General features: G+C 35.9%; 1 protein-coding gene across 3 annotated transcripts in view; it reads left to right on the forward strand.

Annotated features, from left to right (window-relative positions):
- Positions 1–23778, forward strand: part of Cnbd1 (cyclic nucleotide binding domain containing 1) — a 294076-nt gene that overhangs the window by 40730 nt on the left and 229568 nt on the right. For all 3 annotated transcript variants that reach the window (XM_069991806.1, XM_069991807.1, XM_069991808.1), the window contains exon 5: positions 13815–13955. In XM_069991806.1, coding sequence (XP_069847907.1) covers positions 13815–13955 — 141 coding nt within the window. The remainder of the gene's footprint in view (positions 1–13814; positions 13956–23778) is intronic.

A 23778-nucleotide genomic window follows, 5' to 3' on the forward strand; every position in this document is an offset into this window, starting at 1 on the left:
TGGGGTACCAGCTTTTACTGTAACACTGCTCTTCTCAAATTATTCTGTCTCAGTGAAACCATAAGGCTCCCAGATCAGCAGAAGATCAGAGAGAACAAGATCTCCTTTTTCCTTGGACAGCATCCCTAAAACAATTCCCTGTATATCTTATAGTGAATATACCAATGGGCAACTCTATAATAATCTAGTGGAATCTAATTAGTTCTCTCCTAGTCAACCCATTTCCTCATTCTCTGTTTGTACCCTGTGTAACTTCTACCCCTATAGACATAATATTTTACTTCATTTACATATTTAGAACTCTTTGTATTTTTACAGTCTTAGCAAAGTGACTTATACATACTTGAGAGTATTTAATGTGAAAACTATTTAATGTGAAAACTATTCACTGGCTTTATAAAGGGAGTTGATCAAAATATGTTTGTGCTTATTTATATCAACAATAGAAATAATACTGAAAACAAAATTGTTTTAACAAATATGTTCCCAGTCGTTGAAGGCTGAATGATATCACCAGGAAAGACACCAATTTATTTCATTATCTGAAACCTTATTTTAATTGATAGCCATGGGGAAGTATAATGTAGAAAGTATTATGCTAGTAAACTGGGAACAATCTTGAAGAATGGACTTGTTCTGCTTTTTCAAGTACAACTCTATTAAAAGAGTGTAAATCCTCATTAAAAAAACAGAGATGCAAATATATTGCTTTGTAGACATTATCTACCATCTCAATCAAACTATGTCCCTAGAGAATTAAATTGCCTAGAATGATCATACAAAGTTGATGCTGTGATTTATCAAATCAACATTGCTCTGCAGTAATATCTAAAACTAAAACATTTGTATTGTTAGATTCCAAGCATACTCAAATTGTTGTCTAGAATTAGCCCTGTAAATTTAGGTCTGTCTATAGAATTACAGACACTGAAATGTTTAAATTGCTCTATTTCTTTATTAAGCTATCAACACTGGTCAACTCCTATAATTAAGACATTTTTAGGAGGAGAACTACAGAAAGGCATACCAGCAGTTTGTTTTTAATACCCTTGGTAATGGAATATCATCTACAGTAATTTTAAGGAAAAAGGTTGAGGCATCAAACTAGTACGAATAGCCCAATTATGCTTTAAATATGAAAATGAAGAATGCGTGAAAAGGACTTGGAAGTGTAGATTATAAACAGATTCATTTATGAGTCTGCAAAGGCCACCAGATAAGCTTCAAAAAGCCAGAGAATTTTAAAGATCACATTACTGAAATGCTTGGGAGTAGAGCTAATTTTAGGCTTAAATAATGACTTGAAGACTCAGTCTCCCTCATATATCTTTATAACCATAGGAGGGCTGTTTTCATCTTTGCACTTCAGGTGGTAAATTTGGATAGACTGCATTCACTTATTAAGATTTAGTTGAGGAGAGAGGTGATCTCTTAATATAGCTCTCTTCTTGCATGAAGTCAGGACCTTGGATTGTCACTATGGCCCAATGTGCCAGTGGCGGATCACAAGGCCATGTATTGATTGTTGTCACTAAGTGAAAGCATTTGCAATAAAAACAAAACCAAAGAATTTCAGAAGAAAACTAAGTTACTTTGGGAAAAATAGTACATGGATACTTAGATTAAGGAAATTTCTTTTTTTATTAATAAGTCTTTTTTATTGTGAAAATACTGTACAGAGGGGGTTACAAGTACATGAGCAAGGTAATGAGTGCATTTCTTATCAAGCATTGTTGCATCCTCCTTTGTTTCCCCTTCCCATCCCTTCTCATCTCCTCCCCCATCTCATTGTTGCAATGGTTCCACCTGTATCCCTGTTTAAACAATTTGTTTTTTCCCTTCCCCTCATACATTATACCAATATCAAATACAGTGAAAACAGGGGTTATACCGTGGGGTAGGGACATACAAAGCAACAAACAAATCATCTTATAAATATGTTAGAAACAATAGCAAGAAAGAAAAACAAATTGAGTCCTTATTTTGGGGTTCATTTCACCTAACATCAAGTTGTCTGACCGTTTCTGCTTGTCTCAGACATATACTAATTATTGCAAATAAGCGAAACCATGGGACCTATGTTTTTTTGGGCCTGGCTTACTTCACTTAATATAATTTTTTCCAAGTTTTTCCATTTCCTAACAAATGGGGCAATGTCATTCTTTCTGATGGAGGCATAGAATTCCATTGTGTATATATACCACATTTACTTGATCCATTCATCAACTGAGGGGCATCTGGGTTGGCTCCATATCTTAGCTATGTTAAATAATGCTGCAATAAACATAGTTGTACTGGTAGCTTTAGTAAAGTCTTGTTTGTGATCATTTGGGTAAATGCCCAAAAGTGGGATTGTTCAGTCATAGGGAAGCTCTATGTGAAGTCTTTTGAAGAACCTCCATACTACTTTCCAAAGTAGTTGAACAAGTTTACACTCCCACTAACAATGAAGTAGGGTTCCCTTCTGTCTATATCTCCTCCAGCATCTGTAAATTTTTAAATGAATAATGGGAGTGCTATATATTAAAGCATTAGAGTGGGATGATTATTCACAAAGAGCATTTGTTGATACTGTAGGAGAATAAATTAACATCAGAATTTGAAGGAAAAATAACCAATCATTTTAGAAGTTGAGCAATAACAATAACCCAGATCTGAAAACATTTTTAGATTAAAGTAGAAGTCAAATTACATTACATATTTTGGGTACATGTGTAAATCACAGGCAATAAAAGCAAAAATAGCCAAAAACAATGACATCAAAGTAAAAAAAAACTTCTGCAGAACCAAGGAAACAATATAATAAATGAAGATACTGGGAACAAATATTTCCAAACCATACATCTGATACAAAAGATTGATATCCAAAATATAATATGATTCAAAATGGGCAACACACATGAACTAACACTTTCCAAGGCATGCAAAGGCATCTTACATAGTTCAACTCCTATCCCATGGTAAAAATAAAGTCATATTCTTAATCTGTAATATGTCAGTTTGAGACACCTGATGCCAGATTATTTGCTGATGTTTGAAAGAGTACAGTCATGTGCAAGGAAGGAGAGAAGAAATGCTTCACAAAAGCATTAACTTCACTTGAAGTAATGCCTCGTTCATTAAAAATAAAGACTGGGTTGAGCTATTAAAGAGTAATTCTACTTGACCAAAAGTGTAAGACTAGAACAAAAATGAGTTCAGAGTTGGTTTGCATCTGTCTTAATTATTTAAAATTTATTTGTGGGCCAGTTAGAAGGCAAAGCTTTTTTCCTGTATCCAGGACATAGGAAATCAAATAAGTCAGCAGCTCTGGAAATTCAGCCTATAGTTCAGCCTTTGCCCCAGGCCTTTTGTTCCTGGCCTCCCCATTACAAATAGTACCTCCACCTTGAACAGGATCTGTTTTATACTTCTGTCACTATTATTCTGAATACAGTGCTAATTCTCCAAAGGACTTTCTCCATATATTTCATACATGCATATGTGGATTGCCTGTCTTACTTACTCTTACTTTCCCCTTCACTCAGTTTTACTCGGAAAAAGAGAACAATATTATATTCTACTTCAGTATTTTAATTGTAAGAATTTTAAAATTATATAAGTTCTCATTATGTTTTTATTATGAGCTATGGGTAATAATACTTTTTTTCTTTTTCAAAATTGTGACTCTGTGTGCTTTGCTAGTTAAGATTTCTTGCTTATAGCTGGTGTCCTACCACTTGAGCCATGTTTTCAGCCCAGGCCTTTTGCTAATTAATTGGCAATGGAGTCTTAGGCATTTTTCTGCCCAGATTCATTTCAAATCTCTTTCCTCTAGGTCTCAGTCTTCTGAGTAGCCAGGATTATAAGGTGAGCTCCATTATTCCAAAAGGAGCTCTTTTTCTGGACTGGAGACATTGTTGAAGTGATAGACCACCAGTCCCAGTTTACCATACAAGCAAGTGCAATGTCCTTAGTTCAAACCCCAGTACCAGAAAAAAATGAAAGATTTATACTGGTGGTGCATTTAGATGTCTACAGGTAGGATCACAGTTTTCTTTAAAAATATTCCTGGATGATTTTTGTATTAAGCTCAACACAATATGCAGCTCAAATTGAGAAAAACAGTAGAGAAAGAGAGGAGGAGCTGCATTGGGTTTAACCTGCACCTATCATACAGGGATCCAGAATGTCCCATGATCACTGGTCGCTGACACTAGTGGACTATAGGACCTCAGTCAGAGGAAAAGCAGGAATCTATAACCCAAAGGGATCCTATTAAGGATAGATGCAGCAGCAGAAGAGTATAATAATTTCCCCTTTAATATTACTAGGCTATCTAATGAGATAGAGGCCAGAGAGAGGATTTGCCACAGGAATATGTTCAGCTGACAGACCTAAGGTGAGAGAAACTCCTCCCTCTAACATCCATAAACATGTTATTCCTCCCCTCAGTAGATGAATGAATCAGGAAATGTGGTACACACACACACACACACACACACACACACACACATATATACACAGATATACAGACACACACACGCACACACACACACACACACACAATGGAATTCTATGCCTCCATCAGAAAGAATGACACCACCCCATTTGTTAGGAAATGGAAAGACTTGGAAAAAATTATATTGTGAAGTAAGCCAGGCCCAAAGAAACCTAGGTCCTATGGTTTTCCTTATCTGCAATAACTAGTATATGTCTGGGACAAGCAGAAAAAGTCAGATAAGATGATGTTACGGGAAATGAACCCCAAGATAGGGACACAAATGGTTTTATCTTTGTTGCTGTTGTCTTTTAATGTACTTATAATGTACTATGTGATTGTTTTTGTTTCCTTTGTATGTTCTTTCCCCATGGTATATCCCCTGTTTTCACAATATTTGATTCTGGTGCCCTGCATCTTGTATATACATTTTTCTAATTTGGGGAGGGGAAGGGAAATAACAAAATGCTGAAATAAGGATACAGGATGACCCATTGTAACAATGAGGTGTACAAGGCACTGTGTTGAAAATAAACTTTACAACTTTGCCTGGGGGCAGGGGCAGAGTTGGGAGGCAGGGAGGGAAGGGATGGTAGGGGAAAAACAAAGGAGAGGGTAACAATGCTTGATAGGAAATGGACTCATTACCTTGCTCATGTTACTGTAACCCCTCTGTACAGTATCTTTATAATAAAAACATAATTTAAAAAACCATGTTATTCCAGAGTCTGACCTCTCAGGTTAGCTCACTCCTGTCCCACAGTGAGCAAGTACTCTTTCAGTATTCGCCCCAGCCCCAAGAGACAGGTAATTGGAAATTTAATTAAGACTCTGAAAAAGAAAACTTCATAGATCAATAAGAGTGAAAACGGTCCCCCTTTGGCCCTGTGCGGAATTAATCCTTACTGTATAATCAAACAGAACAATACAAATGGAAAAATACAAATTAATGGAGGGTTAAATTATATTGTGATCTAAAAAGACCACTGGAAGATTAGGAACACAAATTCTCTATTGTGTTAAAAGAAAAACTTCAGACAAATTGAATTTAATAACGTATTTGAGAAAGGAAGAAGTCATTAATACGGCAGCACTCAAAATTAGAAGAGATCCAAAAAGGTCACCGAACAATGTGAGCAGTGAATTTTTACAGGTCCAACTCCTAAGAAAAATAATCCCCTGACTGACTATAGGAAGTTATGTCATCATGAATCATTTGCTTTATTTGGGCATGTGATCTTATCAGTTAACTGCTTTCAGTTGACTTGGTAGTGTGTGATTGGCTGAAACCCATCTATTTTTGTTACAAAAAAATTACTTCTGAGTTTTCTGTTAATTTGCTTCCTGAGTTTGGATGGATTTTGTTACTTAGGAATCCAATGTACAGAAAAAGGCCCCAGGCCCATGGCCTCTTGATTGTTTAATGCTGGGGATTTATTATTTCAAAGATAATTGTTGAGTATTTACAGAGGTAGTATTATTTGGCAGCCAGTGACAGAGAGTTGATTTTGCAGTCACATTTTCAACAAAATCCAGACAGTCAGAGTTTTTCAGACTTTGGTGTATGTCCAACTCTTCCCCCATCCCAGGGAGCAAATTAAAATGCAGATTCTGAATCCAAAGGCCTTGGGATGAGTCTGAGATATATATATATATATATATATATATATATATATATATATATATATATATATATATATATAAACATGTGTCCAGCCAGTTCTACGCTGCTGGTTGATGGAATACAAGTTATATAATGACCCTAGACATTAGTATTTCATATTTTAAAAATATGAGAAAACAGACCACTGAGTGGAAACTGAGCTTCTGGGGATTAAACCCAGGCTCTTGCACATGCTATGCAAATGGTCTTCCATTGAGGTACCTTGGAGCTCTTGTGTTTTTTGACGTAAAGTCTTTTTATGTAACTTAGCAGAGTTCAACGCAGATCGATCTCCCTCTACCTTTTGAGTACTGAGCTTGCAGACATGTACCACCATGCATGGTGCCACAAATGATAACCTTTCTATTAAGGACATTTTCTAGTGAAAAAAACTAAGTCTATATTAAATGTTATTAAATCATTCATCTATGGAATTATATCAATTGCAAAGCTGTATATGGCCTTTTGATAATTAGTATAGCTAACTCTCCATTTCTATGAGTTCTGTATTCATGGATTTCAAAGATTCAATCAATTGTGGATCAAAAATAGAAAATTGTGTATGAACTGCACAAATAGAAGTAAAAATTTTTTTTGATGTTGGTCCTGGATCTTGAACTCAGGACCCAGGAGCTGTCCCTGAATTCCTGTGTTCAAGACTAGTACTCTACTGCTTGAGCCACACCTCCACTTCTGACTTTTTGGTAGTTAATTAGAAATTAGAGTCTCACAAACTTTCTTGCCCAGGTTGGCTTTGAACTATGATCCTGAGATCTCAGCCTCCTGAAGTAACTAGATGTGAGCTACTGGTCACTTGGATACAAATATCTCCTTGTCATTATTCCCTAAACAATGCAGAATAACATACCCATATCTAGATCTATTTATGTTATATAAGCATATATATAATTTATATTTATTTAGCATTATAAGTAATGGAGGTATGACATGTAGCTTATATATAAGTATTGTACCTTATTATGTAAAGGATCCACAGGTTTTGTTGTTTGCAAAGGGTCATCAAACAAACTCTTATGGACAACTGTGCTGTTTGAGAGCTGTACTAGATTGATTAAACTTCACATCAGATCTCATGTTGCACTTAATATTCACAATATGAAAGTTTGCAAGGTTTTGTAGTTTTTTTACTTAAGATATTCTAATAAAGTACAATCTGTATAAATTATTTTAAAAATTCTACAATATATAGGATTAGTTAAGCAAAAGAGGGAAAGGTAGCTTTCTAGGGGGTCAGAGTTTCTAAGGTTTATAACTTCCCTAGGCACTGGTAATATTTGGCAAAAATTATTCTCTCTTAGTTTGTATAATTTGACTTTTAGCAGAATAATTTGATCTGGGAAGACCAAAAATATTTGGACAGGCTTTGCCCCTTCCCCTAGTAGCACACCGCTAAAAGCTTCCGGTAAAGTCAAAGGCATCCAACCAGAGGACGTCTGCTAGGGATATTTCTTATGGGTTCAAAAATCAGAATGCTCAGTCAGCCAACTTGCCAGTCACTCCAAAAGCTGTCAAAGCAGGTTTTTCCAAACAATTGCTGCTTAAGTTTGGGCTTTAGACAAAGGAGTCTGATACCCAGTTATTGAAATTGAGGCTCACAATTTTACTTCTAAGTATGAAAAGCAGTTCACATATAGCTTTGTATGTATTGTTTCTCTGAAAAAAATTTAAAATGATGTGCACATGTAGCTTAAATGGATTGTCAATTCTCTTTAAAAATGTATATTCAATGAAGTTTTGAAAATAAATACAAATATACTAGTAATTGAAAATAAGGGAAACCATGGGACCTATGTTTCTTTGGGCCTGTTGGTATAATTTGTGGAGGGGAAGGGAAAAACAAATTGTTTAAATAGGGATATAGGTGGACCCATTGCAACAACGAGATGTACAAGATGTTATGTCTTTGGCGGGCAGGGGGAGAAGGGGGGGGGAAATGGTCCAGGAGATGGGAAGAGATGGGAAGGGGAAACAAAGGTGGAGGCAACAATGCTTGATTAAGAAATATACTCATTACCTTGCCCATGTAATTGTAACCCCTCTGTACGGTATTTTCACAATAATAAAAAGAAAAACAAATATATGGAGATGAAACAATGGAAGGCTTAGAGCAAATAGATTTGGATAAATATTTTAAAATGTAAATGTGTTTGTGAAATTGCTTTGAGGGCTTGTGTTTTTGGACCCAATTTCTTTCCCTAGCATTTATTCATTCACTCAAACAATATATACCTATTAAGTAGTGGCTGTAAAAGATAATCCTACACTGAGGGCTTGACAGTAAACAAATGCTTAGTGAGTATCAGAGGTTGGCCATAGGAAGGGGAGGAGGCTGAATCCCAATGGTGTACTGGAAGGGCATGAAAGGATTCTTCAGATAAGGGATGTTTCAGTTTTAGGAAAAGTAAAAGTTGGCCAGGAGAAGGGAACGAGTATGTGAGATCAAGAGAACTTCCTATCAAATTCTTCACCTTGTTGATCACACAAATGCTGCCAACACAATCTTAAACCATACTCTAATTGCCCAGTTTCGAAGTATTGCCAAGAATTTGTTGAAAAAATTCTCAAAATGTAAATCTTGACATCTATATCTCATGTATTAAGATGTGTATAGTGGGGCTGGGAAGGTGGCTCAATGGTAGAGCACTTGCCTTGCATGCATGAGGCCCTGGGTTCTATTCCTCAGCACCACAGAAGCAAGAAGAAAAAACCCGGAAGTGGTGCTGTGGCTAAAGTGGTAGAGCGCTAGCCTTGAGCTGAAGAGCTGAGGGACAGTGGCCCAGGCCCAGAGTTCAGGCCCCATGACCGGACCCCCTCCCACCCCCCCCAAAAAAAAAAAGATGTGTGTAGTGGCTGTGGGGGAGGGTTAGTTAGGGAGGTAGCCAAAGTAAAAGAAGGAAGGATAAAGATTGGAGAAAATAAAGGCAAAATGGGGGAAAATTGAAGGACCAACTATGTACCTGCTTGTGAGAGGAACATTTTGGAGAGTTAGAGGTAATTCTTTGAAGGAAAGCAGAAGAAAGTTAATAAAAATTGGATTGCTTCAGCCATGGTCTTGCCTGTTATGACCAATATTAAATCCTTTCCTATGATGTTAAAATGATATCTGAGATAGCACAGGGCAGTATCAAGATGGAAAGATGGCCATTTGTACAAATCACCTTCAGACAGGACTTCTTTGCATTGAGGTAGACTGTTACAAGAAAATTTCAAGTTTGAAGTTTAAAAATGTCATTATAATGATAAATATAACTATTATTTTGCTTTCTTCCTGACAAATTTAGTTGTGTGAATCTGCATGTAGGTGCTGTGCTGATAGGCTTGAATTGTTTGGCCTGGTAGAGTTATTTTAATTTGGAGTTGTGGGAAAATCTAGGAATAAAGCCATGCAGAGAAAAAGAGACAGGCAAGAGGCAAAATAAACCATGAAATAGTGGAAGGAAGGTCAGTATTGAGTAAGGGGAAACCATGAGTACTTGAGGTGGTAGTGAAAAGATCTAAGGAAAGAAGATCTGCCAACAAATTTTAAGTGCACGGTGTTACTTATGACCCAACACCTCTTTAGGGTATCTTCAGCTAAACTCTGTTATAGTTATAAGTGCTATGAGGGATTACTTTCAGTTTTATTATTGAGGAAATATAAGATGTTGGCTTTATTTTCTGGATAAAGTTGGCTTTATTTTCTGGATAAAGAGTACATTTAAGGAAAAAGAAGCCCAGAAGCAGAGGTGATATCAGAATGCAATCCTGGGAAATTGTTAAAATCTTAGAGTTCTGTAACTTTCGTGGGATTTTCATGGGACCTGATTTAAGGGACCAGTAGACATTCACTAGCATTATTCCTCATTGTAAAGAAATCTTTGCTAGTAGCTCAGTAAGGAACAAATGTAACACCACTAGTTATGATATAGATGGTAGACATCCTGAAATTATAATTTCAGATGTATATGCACAATAAATGCTTTCACATTATCATATAAATCCTATTCATCAAAGACCATATATACTTAAGGAAGAGATTCCAATTTTTATTTTTTAGATAGTATATTCTTTGACTTGAAAGATATATGTGAAATTTTGGCACTTCTGTCAGAATATGTATGGTTTGTAGCAAGAAATTTGACTACGTTCCTTATTGACCTCTTACAGTCTCCCAAATTAAGGTGCGTTTCCTCATTCATTACTTAGACTAGCCCTATAGTAACCAGGTTTACTTGTAGAGGTTACATTAGAATAAAGAAGGGAAATTCTGAAAACTTACAGACTCTGTTTTCTCTGTATTTAATTCTTCTCAGTAAATTAAACATTTCTTGAGTAACTGTGTAAATAAATCAATAGAGTGATGCTTTCTGTTTTTACCAGCAATTCATAGCAATCATAGGTAGAGGACATGAGTACATAGGAAGGCTGTCTATAGATGTGGACATGGAGCTGGATAGGAAGTTCAATGAAAGCTATCCAGTGAGTGGGAAAGAAGTTGACAAAGAGCTAATTTAGGAAAATGAGCCAAATCTAGTAATCATTACAATTAGATAATGTAGTTGTAAACACTCAGGTATGTGACAAACTCAGCAATGTTCTATGAGAGGAGGGAAAATCAACTAAGCCTAAAGTAGAAAAATTGAAATAATTTCTACCTGTGGGCTGAGGTAATGAAGATAATGAACATCTTTATGTCAGAGCTAGGAGTTGAGCAAATGCCATTTGAATTGCATTGTGAACAGAAAGAATTGAAGCTAAGAGTGAATATAGAACTTGATACTTAATTCTTATTTTGTAAGTACTTTGAATACCATAGCTTTTAAAAAAATTGACTTGAGATTCTTTTATTTTAATTTGTTTTTAGAAGAGAAATCTAATAATCTTTTCTAAACCATTTGACTTCCTTGTGCATACAACTTGTCATGTACTCAGATAAACGTATTACTACTTTAACCTAAAGAATAACGATAGTCCAACTGTTATCATTATGTGTATGTGTGACTGGTCCTGGGGTTTGAACTTAGGGTCTGCACACTGTCCCTGAGCTTTTGTGCTCAAAGCTAACATTTTAGCATTTGAGCCATGGTTCTACTTCCAGCTTTTTTGTGGGCTTAATTGAAAATAAGAGTATCAAGGACTTTTCGGCCAGGCTGGCTTTGATCCATAATCCTCAGATCTCATCCTCTGCTGTGGCTAGGAATATAAGCTAGGCACTGATGCCCATAATCCAACGATTCATTTTTAAAATAATTTTTATTGAGATTAAGTGATTCCATAAATTTCACAAATTTCATAGTATTGTGGAAGAGTGATACTTAGTTACAAACACATTTAAACCTTTACAAAGCAAATTTCAACCGTTAATTTTTAACTGATCTTTTTTTTTTTTTTTTAATAAAAAGAGACTTTGAGTTTAGGGTGAACATTAATGGAAATTTGGAAAATATTGCTTGCTTCTCTCTAACCTTCAAAGGTTTTTTTTTTTTAAAAAAAGAACAAGAACTGACAGAATTCCAATGTTTACTGTCAAATGTCCATAATGGAAGTTGTCCTTTAAGTCCGCAATTTTAACTTTGGATATATTTGGCAACATGTGTGACAGCATCAGCACTCTTGTTTAGAACAAGATAAAGGTTGAAATTTTACATTCTGGGAGTGGGAATTTACTCATAAATATTTTACTGGCTTGGAAAAATTCTATAGCTAATATCTTAAGTTGTCCTTATATTACTCTGGCTCAAATTATTACATATTAAATTTAATATTTACCAAAAAGAAGTGAGGTTAATTAAAGAACTGGAATTAAAGAAATATGTAAAACTTTATTGGAGGAACACACACACATATACACATATATGTTTACATAATACACTGTGGACTGTCTACCACTAAGTCATACCCCTATGGTATAATTTTTTTTTGGTCTGGGCAGGCCTGGACCATGGTTCTCCAATTTATACTTCCTGCAGAGCTGAGATGACAGGCATCCACCACCATGCCTGAATTTTTATTGGTTGAGATGGATCTTGTGGTCCTCCCACATCATAGGTAGGATTACAGATTACACCCAGTTAAGGTATTTGCTTTCTAATCTATAATATGATCAATTTCTAGCCCTTTTTAATTATGAAAACTATACTTTGAGCTATGGGCTTTTACAAATGCATAATTTTCTAATATACATTAGGCAATTAGAAAACATTTGTCCACTTATTTATCAACATAATAGAACTCAACAAATGCCATTTGAAAAGGGGGGAGAAGAATGTGAATATGATGGATGTAGTGAATTTGTTCAAAGTGCACTCTGTGTATGGATGAAAATAACACAAGAAATCTTATTTTACAAATACATCAAGAAAGTTAAAACAAAAAAAAACAGTAACAGGAACAACAAAAAAAATCAAACTTGGAAAAATATCCGGTAGCATACCAATTATCAAAATGGAAAAATAAAAATACTTTGTGGTACATACATATATCATGAAAATTTTAAAATATTTTTTATTGTAAAGATATTTTACAGAGGGGTAACAGTTACGTGAGTAAGGTAATGAGTACATTTCCTATCGAGCATTGTTATCTCCTCCTTTGTTTTTCCCCTACCATCCCTTCCCTCCTCACCTCTCCAACTCCTCCTTTCCCTCCCTCTCCCCACCCCACTCTGTCCAAATTGTAAGTTCATCTTCAACATAGTGTCTTGTTACAATGGATCAACCTGTATCCTTGTTTCAGCATTTTGTTATTTCCCTTCACCTCCCCAAATTAGAACAATGTATATACAAGATGCAGGGCACCAGAATCTTATACATCAGTAATATAAACTATATTCTAAAATGTCATAAACAGACTGTTGAAGAACAACAAGGTAGAGCAAGTTATGGATACCAGTAAGAATCATTTCATTTCCATGGAGCTTTAGATGTAAAACCGAAACTGTCCTTTTAAAGACATACATATATCTTTAACACATCTGTCCTAAAAACAAAGTAGTAATAAAATCTATGGTTAAGTGCTTGAGCTAGGTTTATGTAGCTTCTAAGGAGATAATTGTACAGGAAGACCATACACACTAGTAAAGTTTTACTTCCAAAAATCTCTGGAAAACACATGTTGGATTCCTTTCCCTTAAATGACATCTCAATGACATCTCAATGAGAATACACACACAGTAATATAAAAATAGGGCTATTTATTCATGCATCTCTTCAGGAACTAAGTATGTAACATACTATAGAGCAAGAATTAGTTATGGAGGTTATCTCTAAGACATTCATAGTTTATCAGTAACAACATCCATAATAAAAACACTGAAAAACAAGTGTCCGAGTGTAAAGAGAAGGGACTTATTTATTGGTGTGAAATTTTTCTTTAGATAATAGAGACCTATTATTCTGGAAGTTATTTTATAACTTATGATTTATAACACATGCAATCAAGTTGTATACACTGAAATATTTGATATATGCCAAATTCTAACTTAACAGAGTGACAAGTAGAAGTACACTACTGCTGACTGAAAAATATTCTAAGGCATTGAAAAACATCATGTTATAAAGTACCAGATTACCTCACAGCAGTTGTATTTCTACTGTTGACAATAAAGTAAAAGTTCCTGTCCATAATTTTTGTGCTGTAAGTAATATCTTAAAATATTGTTTCCTTGTTCAGAAAACAAATGGACGAAACAGAAGAGGACAAATCTGATGATTCACACAATATAACTATTCATATTAAAAAAGCACATGGTCTGCTCAAACAGAAAGAAGCCCCAGAAAAGTTTGCAGAATTCCTGGCCATCTTAAAGAAATTGTGAGTTTTAAGATAATATATTACTTAATTTAGCTGAAGAATTATTACTGTTATTTTTGTTGTTGGTCGTGGGCCTTGAACTCTGGGCCTGGGCATTGTCCCTGAGCTCTTCAGCTCAGGGCTAATGCTCTTCTACTTTGAGCCACATCAACACTTCAGATTTTCTGGTAGCTAATTGGAGACAACAAAGTCTCACAGACTTTCCTGCCTGGGCTGCCTTTGAACCGCAATCCTCAGATCTCAGCCCCCTGAATTGTTAGCATTATAGGCGGAACCATTGGCACCCGACAATTATTTTTGTTTTTGGTGGTACTGCGGTTTGAACTGAGGGTCTCCCATTTGGTAGGTGGTATTCTGTGAAGCCATACCTCTAGTCTTGCTATTTGCTGGTTATTTTTGAAATAAAGTTTAGTAAACATTTTTGTTACAGCTAGTTTCAAACTAGGATCCTTCATATACCAGCTCTTTATTAACTAAAATTATAGGCATGGATCATTTACTGATTCATAGTAGAATTTTTGAAAATGTTTTAAAATAGTTGTTTATGGATAAGCATGCTTTTGTTATAATATATAGTGCAATTGGTTGACTAAGATAGCTAGAAATACTGGAGACTTTGAAGACGATCACTATTTAATCCTCAGTGTGTATCACTGACATACTGCTGTAGTTGTGACTCATCACCTTAAATTTAGGTTGCAATCAAAATATTCAGTGTACATCCTCGTAAAATGATTACGTGGAGTCTCTTCACAGATTCAAACTGTTTTCCCATCTTAGACCCTTTAAATACAATTATCTTTAATTTCCTAGATGTTGTTTTGGGGGACACAGCTGCTTGGAGGGGTAGGGTGAGGAGGAAAAGGAGGAGGAGGAAGAGAATGGAAAGGAGAAGTTGAAGGAGGAAGAGAAAAAGATAATGAGGAAATGCAGGAGCGAAAGGAGAAGAAAGAGTGGACTAAATCATAGCAGTTACCAGAGATGTGTCAGATTTGTGAATAAAATTAAAATTGAAAGGGGACTATGAGAAAATGTGATATTGGAATTAGGATTTATTGCAGCAATAAGAGAATGGAATTTTTCCTTAAGGAAATAATAGTGGCATGAAATATGAAATTAAAACTCTGACATTTTCCTTTTGAGTAAAGAACTGGTATTGATTGTATATTTGAGAAAATATGATAAGAATTACCAGAAATTTTGAGAATGGCCAGTTTTCTGATAATTTCAACTTGTAATAGCAAATCATAATAAAAAATAGAAGTCACTTTTTTTTCTTTTTTTTTTAAATAAGTTTTTTATTGTGAAAATACTGAACAGAGGGGTTACAGGTACATGAGCAAAGTAATGAGTACATTTCTTATCAAACATTGTTGCTTCCTCCTTTGTTTTTCCCCGACCATCCATGCCCTCCCATCTCTACAACTATACCCCCCACCCCGGCCTAAATTATAAAGTTCATTTTTCGAAATAGTGTCTTGTACATCTCATTGTTGCAATGGGTCTACCTGTATCCCTATTTAAACAATTTGTTTTTTCCCTTCCCCTCCACAAATTATACCAACATCAAATACAGTGATAACAGGGGTTATACGGTGGGGGGGGGGACATACAAAGCCACAAAAAATCACGTGGGACCTTATAAATATGTTAGAAACAATAGCAAGCAAGAAAAAAAACACTTGTGTCCTTATTTTGGGGTTCATTTCGCTTAACATCATCTTATCTGACTTTTCTGCTTGTCTCAGACATATACTAGCTATTGCAAATAAGGGAAACCATGGGACCTATGTTTCTTTGGGGGTGGCTTACTTCACTTACTTCACTAACTTTCTTTGGCTAGTTTTGAACTTCCATTCTTCTGACTCTACCTCCTGAGTAGATGGGACTACAGACATGGGCTACCACTCCCTGCTTTTTTTTTTTTTTAATTTTATTTGTGAACATACTGTACAGAGGAGTTAGAATTACATGGGAAGGATAATGCGTACATTTCTTACCAAGCATTGCAGCCTCCTCCTTTTGTTTACCCTTCACATCCCTTCCCAGCCTCCCCCCTTCCCCCCCAATCCCAATCCTTCTCCTTCCCCCCCATTCCCCCCCCCCCCACTGACGTTGTAAAGCTCGTTTTGGACATGACAACTTGTACTTCTCATTGTTGCAACAGGTCCACCTGTATCCTTAAACAACTGGTTTTTCCCCATCTCCTCCTCAAGTTATACTGACATCAAATATAGTGAAAGCAGGGGTTATACTGTGGGGGAAGGACATACAAAGCAACAAAGAGATAATCTTATAAATGCATTAGAAACACATGCATGAAAGAAAAAAAACATTAAAATACATATCTAAGGGTTCATTTTCCTGACATCACATTATCTGACCTTTTCTGCTTGACTCATGCATATACTAGATATTGCAAATAAGGGAAACCATGGGACCTATGTTTCTTTGGGCCTGGCTTACTTCACTTAATATATTTTTTTCCAAGTTTTTCCATTTCCTAACAAATGGGGCAATGTCATTCTTTCTGATGGAGGCATAGAATTCCATTGTGTATATATACCACATTTTCTTGATCCATTCATCTACTGAGGGGCATCTGGGTTGGTTCCATATCTTAGCTATGGTAAATAATGCTGCAATAAACATAGTTGTGCTGGTAGCTTTAGTGTGGTCTTGTTTGTAAACATTTGGGAAAATGCCCAAAAGTGGGATTGCTGGGTCATAGGGGAGTTCTATGTGGAGTCTTTGAGGAACCTCCATACTGCTTTCCAAAGTGGTTGAACAAGTTTACATTCCCACCAACAATGAAGTTAGGTTCCTTTCTGTCCACATCCCCTCCAGCATCTGTTGTTGTTAGAGTTCTTGGTTTTTGCCATTCTAACTGGGGTGAGGTGATATCTCAATGTTGTTTTGATTTGCATTTCTTAATCCAAAAATTCATATGGAACAATAAAAGACCCCGAATTGCAAAAATGCTCCTCAATGGAAAGAACACTGCTGGAGGAATAGCAATACCAAATTTCAAACTCTACTATAAAGCCATAGTAATCAAAACAGCTTGGTATTGGCATAAGAACAGACCTCAGGACCAATGGAATAGAATTGAAAACCCAGAAATGAACCTACAGACCTATAGCCATCTAATCTTCGATAAGGGAGCTAAAACAATAGAATAAAACAAAGACAGCCTCTTCAGTAAATGGTGCTGGCAAAATTGGTTAACTACATGTAGAAAACTAAAGCTAGATCCTTATATATCACCCTGCACCAGAATCAACTCCAAATGGATCAAAGACCTTGAACTCAAAGCAGACACTCTGAAAACATTAGAGGATGGAATAGGAGAAACCCTAGGTCTCCTTGGCTCAGGCTGAAATTTTTTGAATAGAGACCCGGAAACACAACAAATCAAAGAAAGGTTGGACAAATGGGATTGCATAAAGTTGCAGAGCTTCTGCAGGGCAAATGACATAGCTAGCAAGATCAATAGAAAGCCCACCGATTGGGAGAAGATCTTTACTAGCCATACAAGGGACAAGGGTCTCATATCTAAAATATACTTGGAACTCAAAAAATTAAACCACCCAACAACAAATCCTCAAAGAAACAACTGCCCAATAAATAAGTGGGCGAAAGACTTAAAGAGAAACTTCTCTGAAGAAGAAAGAAGGATGGCCAATAGACACATGTAGAAGTCACTTTTTAATGAAACAAGTGTGAGAAATTTATATGGAAATATATCACAACCACTTGCCATTCAAGAGAGAAATTAAATTGATAAAAAATGAAATCCAATCAGAATGTAGTCAGTTAATCTGTTTTATACACTGTATTTGTTAGAAAAGCACTAAAGCTCTTAACATTACAGACATGGAATATCATAGCCATTCATTTTATTAAACTATGTTGATGATTATTACAATATATTGAAAATATTTATAGCTCAACAATCTATGAATCATTCATCACTGAATTCAGATCATACTCAGCTACAGGATATTTAAAGATAATGATATCTCCCTCTTTCTGACTATAAGGAGGTAGAAGTTTCCAAACAATGTTAACTCTGATGGTGATGAAAAAGCCATTTCAGCAAGCAGTTATGCTTTTCCAGCAAGGTGTCAAAAGACAAAGAAGTAAACTTAGCTTGGTGTTAGGATGGAAACTCCAAATGGATAAGAAGCCATTCCTGTCAGAGCAGAGGACTGAAGTGAAAATTAGGAGGTATGATAGAAGGTTGTCCAAGTAAGGGAAAAATGGGCAAGGAAAACAATCTGCTGCTTTATCCTTACCGAGACTCCATGGATTCTATGCAACAGTGATTCAGAATGTTCAGGACAGTAGATACCAGGTCACTATTAATGTCTAGGATGTATTTCCTCTGTTCTGAGTAAATGGATGAATGAGTAGAAGACATCATGTGGTACTGCAGTCTCCTTCTACTACTGGATCAGAATTGGTTAGGTAGAACTCTTTAATGGGATCTTACTACTGCCAATAAGTGGGCTATGATAGCTTTTGCATTATAGTTGTCAAGTAAACAAGAAGGAAAACAACCTGTATATGATGTTTAATATTCATATGAAGTTTTAAATTGTCCATATAAGCATTTTACTTATCTGACTGCTTTGAGGTAGCTATGACAAACTAACAGGTAAAAGGACAATTTGAGTGCCAAACCCATGTTTGCTTTATGGGACACACTTCTTGTTTGCTTGGTAAACTAGTATAGTACTTTTTATTGTTGTATAACGAATTATCACGTATTTAGGGACTTAACACACATGTGTATTTAATTTCTCTAGTCAAGATTTCATTCTGAGTGCTCTGGTCTCTATTTATTTCTGGATCATGAGCTCTTCTTACTTAGTTCCTTTTAATTGTAAAATGACTGTCCTCATTTTTTTGTTGGCTCTCAGTGGGGACGTCTGTCCTAGGGACCTCATAAATCCTCACCATTTGATTCTCTCTGCTTTTATGTATCAAGAGCTTTGGATGCTTTCATCTTTAAACCTTCACAAATGAGACTCTATTTCTCAGTTTAAGCTAAAATATTATATGACTTAAACGTGTGCCTATCTTTGACACATGATGTTAGAATGCAAGTCTAAACTTTATTAAACTGAAGGAAATGGGGTTGGAAATTTAAGTTGTTTGTTGGTCACATTATCAATCCTTATCACTTCTGCAGAGGGGTGGAATCCTTTACGTGTACAACACAAATCTGTCTGTGGTGGATTAGTTGTCAGGTTTATAGCCCATTGTTTACATCTGACTGAACCATGATCAGGCTGATGAGCTATTTCAATCTTGTGATTGAACAAAATTTGAAAAGTAGTTACCCATACTCTCCAAATGTCTTTGCTATCCTGCTTGAATTTTTAACACACAGGTATTTTTAATAACAGTGATTTCTTTCAAAAATGCAAATATCTCTGGAAATATTAGCAATTTATTAAGTGTTGCTAACCTGATGCATAATACGTTTATAACTTTGACTAATTCATAACAACTACATGTAGTCTATAGTTCTGCATAGTGCTGGATAGACAGTTTTGAGTTGTCAGAATCACTAGAACCATGGAATTGGTGTCACCAAAGAGAATTAATTCGAGTAACCAGAGGACAATAAAATCATAAAATGTGTTATAAGGAGAGAAGAAAGAGGGAGAGAATGGAAAAGAGTGTTGGGATATTCTCTTGTAATTTTAAGCATATGACATTGAATATGGTTTGTCATTTGTATTAGTTAAGATATTGAGTTATGTGCAACAGAAACCGACTCTATTTAATTAATTTTTTGCCAGGTGCCTCTAATCCTATCTATTAAGGAGGCTGAGATCCAAGGTTCACTGTTTGAACCTGGGCAAAAAAGTCAGGGAGATTCATTTCCAATAAACTACTCAGTAAAAGCTGGAATTGGCACTATGGCTCAAGTACTACAGTGCTAACCTTGAAGAAAAACTAGCTCAGGGACAGTACCCAGGTCCTGAGTTTAAGCCCCAGGAATGGCAAAAAATAAACTCTGCTTGGAGCTTTAGCCTTTTTTCCCCCTCATAGCTGGTACTCTACCAGTTGAGTCAGACCTCAACTCTTGACCTTTTGCTGGTTATTTGGAAACAAGAATCTCTCAGATTTGTTTGCCCAGACTGGATTTGAATTCAGCTTCCTGAGCAGACAGGATTACAGTGTCTAGATTGATTCTGGTTAATTAAAACAGAAACAAACAAAATGCAGGAATGGGGAATCCATGGAAGCATATTTGTTAGTTCTAAGATGGAAGGACAATAATTATAATCTATATATAATAACTATAATCATGTAGGTTGTGGTAGGATTTTAGTGTTGGTGTGATTGGCATGTTACCATGAATTGAGAAATAAGCACATGTAGATGTTAATGAGTGCAATGAGCATGTGTAGTAATACTTGGAATTTGTTTATGTGAAAGATGGCTTTGATCCCTGTTCTCTATTAGGAAGTTTGAGTCTATGATAATTTGATCTTCTTTTTTTGAGGGCATAAACACTTTTAATTTATATTTGTGGAGACAAGTCTGCTTATTTGACCATAATACACATCATCTTACCCTGTCCTATGTTTGTATTTGATTGCATTGCCTATAACAACAGTACATTTTAAAAGGCAATTATGAAACATTTTGGTGAAAATAATTAATTTCTTTATGAATGACTAATTTCTGAAAAAAGTGACATATGTGTGTATTTGTGCGGGTTTGGAAAGGGTATGAGAAGCAAACGACTTATAAATGAGCTGTGAACAGCAGTGTAAGATCCTTGGAGGAAACTTGGCCCAATTGTTTTTTCTTCTACTTTCTCCAATTAAAGATGTTTCCTTTGAGGGAATGAGGCATCTGAAGATCATTATGTTTCAGTGGAGCGGTGATGCAAAGCCACTTCCCAGGAATGACTCAGAGGAATTGCTCCCTGGAAGAACATCATGGTTTTTGCCTTTCAGATTCAGGCTTTTTGAAATCCAAGTGCAATATGGTTCTTACACTGTTGTCTTCTGGTGAAATGGTGTGTAAGATGAAATGGTGTAACTGAAGTCTGAAATTAGAGTTAAGTGCTCTAAGCTGATCAGAGAAAGACACACTGTGGAGCTATTAATTCTGTTTAAAAATACAACATTTGGGGAAAATGTACTCTGAGATGGGTAAAGAGAAGCAGTGGTGGTAAAGAATGTCTTTATCTGGATCTAAAAGGGAATATAAATCAGTAAATAATGTTGTAAATACTGAGAGTAATTTTGATTTCTGATTAAAATAGTAATCAATGATAAAATTGTAAGCTAAAAATGTTACTTGTGCTAAGGAGATGAACTACAAAGGACAATATTTTATACAAGAGTGTATCACTGAATCTTGCTCTGTTTATTGGAGGGAGTGTCAGTACATATACTGTAGTACCAGGCCTTTGATCAGAAGGAATTACATTATAACTAGACTACTCCACTTGGGTATACTGAATTTTCTACATTTCAGATCACTAATCTGTAAAATAGGTATAATTATCAGCCTCATGGCATCATAATTGCTGTTAAATCCAGATGAAATTAGTACTGCAAAGCTTTGTACATATTACGTGGTCTATTTTAGGCCGGTATAAATGTCGAACTCCCTTTCCCAAAGAATATTACACATCTCCAGGCACCTTATGAAAAACTTTGCTATTTAATTGTATTAGTGGAAATTCAAAAGGCTAATGTCTCTGAATAGCAGTGTGTATCATGTTTTCTTCCCTCAAAAAAGAATATGCAAATTTCTCTTAGAACTTAAAATAAAAATAGCAATTATGTATTTGCCTTGTGTATGTACAGGCATTGCTAGCTAGGCAAATGCAGATGAGTTCTACTGGGTTCCTTATGCCTAAGGGACTTTATAATAGTCTTGTTCTATAAGCCTTGGTTTGGCTAAAAAGATGAGATTGTGGTCAGTGGTCTATAATGTGTTTGTAATTTCCATTGTGGTTCTCTTTGTGATTTTATGGAGTTACCTCTTATCTAATGACCTGTCTGAAAGTAGGTTTCAAAATAAGTCACTATACTTGGCTTAATGAACATGAATTAATTTCTTGAATGTTCAATCTTCTTTCTTTTTTATTAGCTCTTTGTCAACTAGCCTGATCACTATATTTGCTAAAAATTACTTATGGAAATGTTAATTCGTCATCTCACAAATTGGGAAGTAGTTGCATATTCTTGTTAAAATTATCCAAAATTACTCCTTTACTAGTTTTTTAAAATTTATTGTAAAGGTGGTGTACAGCGGGTTACAGTGACATAGGTCAGTAGTGAGTACACTGTTTTTGGTGGTGTACAGCGGGTTACAGTGACATAGGTCAGTAGTGAGTACACTGTTTTTGAAGTGTCACCTCTTCCCTCCTTTTCTCCCAAATGTTTCCTTCCTGCCCTCCTCCCCCACAAGTTGTTAAGTTCATTTTCAACATCATGTCTACTGAGTATCACTGTGGCATTAGTTCACTATTTGTCCCACCATTTCTGTGCTTCTCCTTACCCTCTCCCAAACAGATAAGCTTACATACAAGACAATATATGGAAATCAAAAAACAGAGACAAAAGGGGAAAAATCTGAAACACACAAAAAGTAAAATAAAAGGCCTCATTTCCTTTTCTTGAAGTTCATTTCTATAAACATCATTTTATATAATCTTATGCACATAGCTGTTGAGCCTTTGTGATCCTAAGAATATTTTCCTTTGGTCTCACTGTGTGAATGTTTAGAGTCTTGTTCAATTTATCATGCCCAAGTGTAAATTTTTGTCTTGTACCATCCATTGTTTTTACTTGTATATTTATAGGCACATTCTAATGACTACAAATGAGGGAAACCATGCAACCTGTGTTTCTTTTTCTTTTTTCTTTTTGTTGGTCATGGGGCTTGAACTCTGGGCCTGGACGGTGTCCCTCAGCTCTTCAGCTGAAGGCTAGCTCTCTACCACTTGAGCTACAGTGCCACTTCCAGTTTTCTGATGGTTTATTGGAGATAAGAGTCTCACAGACTTTCCTGCCCTGGCTGGCTTTGAACCTCGATCCTCAGATCTCAGCCTTTTGAGAGCAACCGGCACCCGGCTTAACCTGTGTTTCTTTAGGTCTTGCTTACTTCACTTAATATATTTTTTCCCAAGTGTTTCCATTTTCTTATGAATGGGCAATGCCGTTCTTGCTGATGAAAACATAGAAGTCCATTGCATATGTATATCTACATATACACATATTATATATATTACATTTTCTTGATCCATTTGTGTACTGAGGGGCATCTGGGTTGATTTCACATCCTGGCTATGGTAAACAATAATGCAATGAACCTGCTTATGCTGGTAGCTTTAGTGTGGCCTGGTTTGTGGTCTGCTAGATAAATGCCAAGGAGTAGAATTGCTGGGTCACATGGAAGTTGTATATTTAGTCCTTTGAGGAACCTCCATATTGTTTTCCAGGGTGGTTGAACAAGCTTACATTCCCACCAACAGTGTAGTAGCATTCATTTTTGGCAATATATCCGCCAACATCTGTTATTGTTAGCTTTCTTGATAATGGCCATTCTAACTGGGGTAAGGTGGAATCTCAATGTTGTTTTGATTTGAATGTCTTTTATGGCTACAGCCAATGGAATAGAATAGAAGACCCATAAATGAACCACAGACCTATAGGCACCTATAAGAACCTAAAACATAGGAGGGAAGAAAGACAGCATCTTCAACAAATGGTGCTGGCAGTATTGGCTATACACCTGCAGAAAACTGAAGCTAGATCCATATATATCACCCTGCACCAGA

The sequence above is a fragment of the Dipodomys merriami genome, unplaced genomic scaffold (assembly GCF_024711535.1).
Source record: "Dipodomys merriami isolate MVZ:Mamm:240054 unplaced genomic scaffold, mDipMer1.0.p SCAF_4, whole genome shotgun sequence".
NCBI classification, from domain to species: Eukaryota; Metazoa; Chordata; class Mammalia; order Rodentia; family Heteromyidae; genus Dipodomys; species Dipodomys merriami.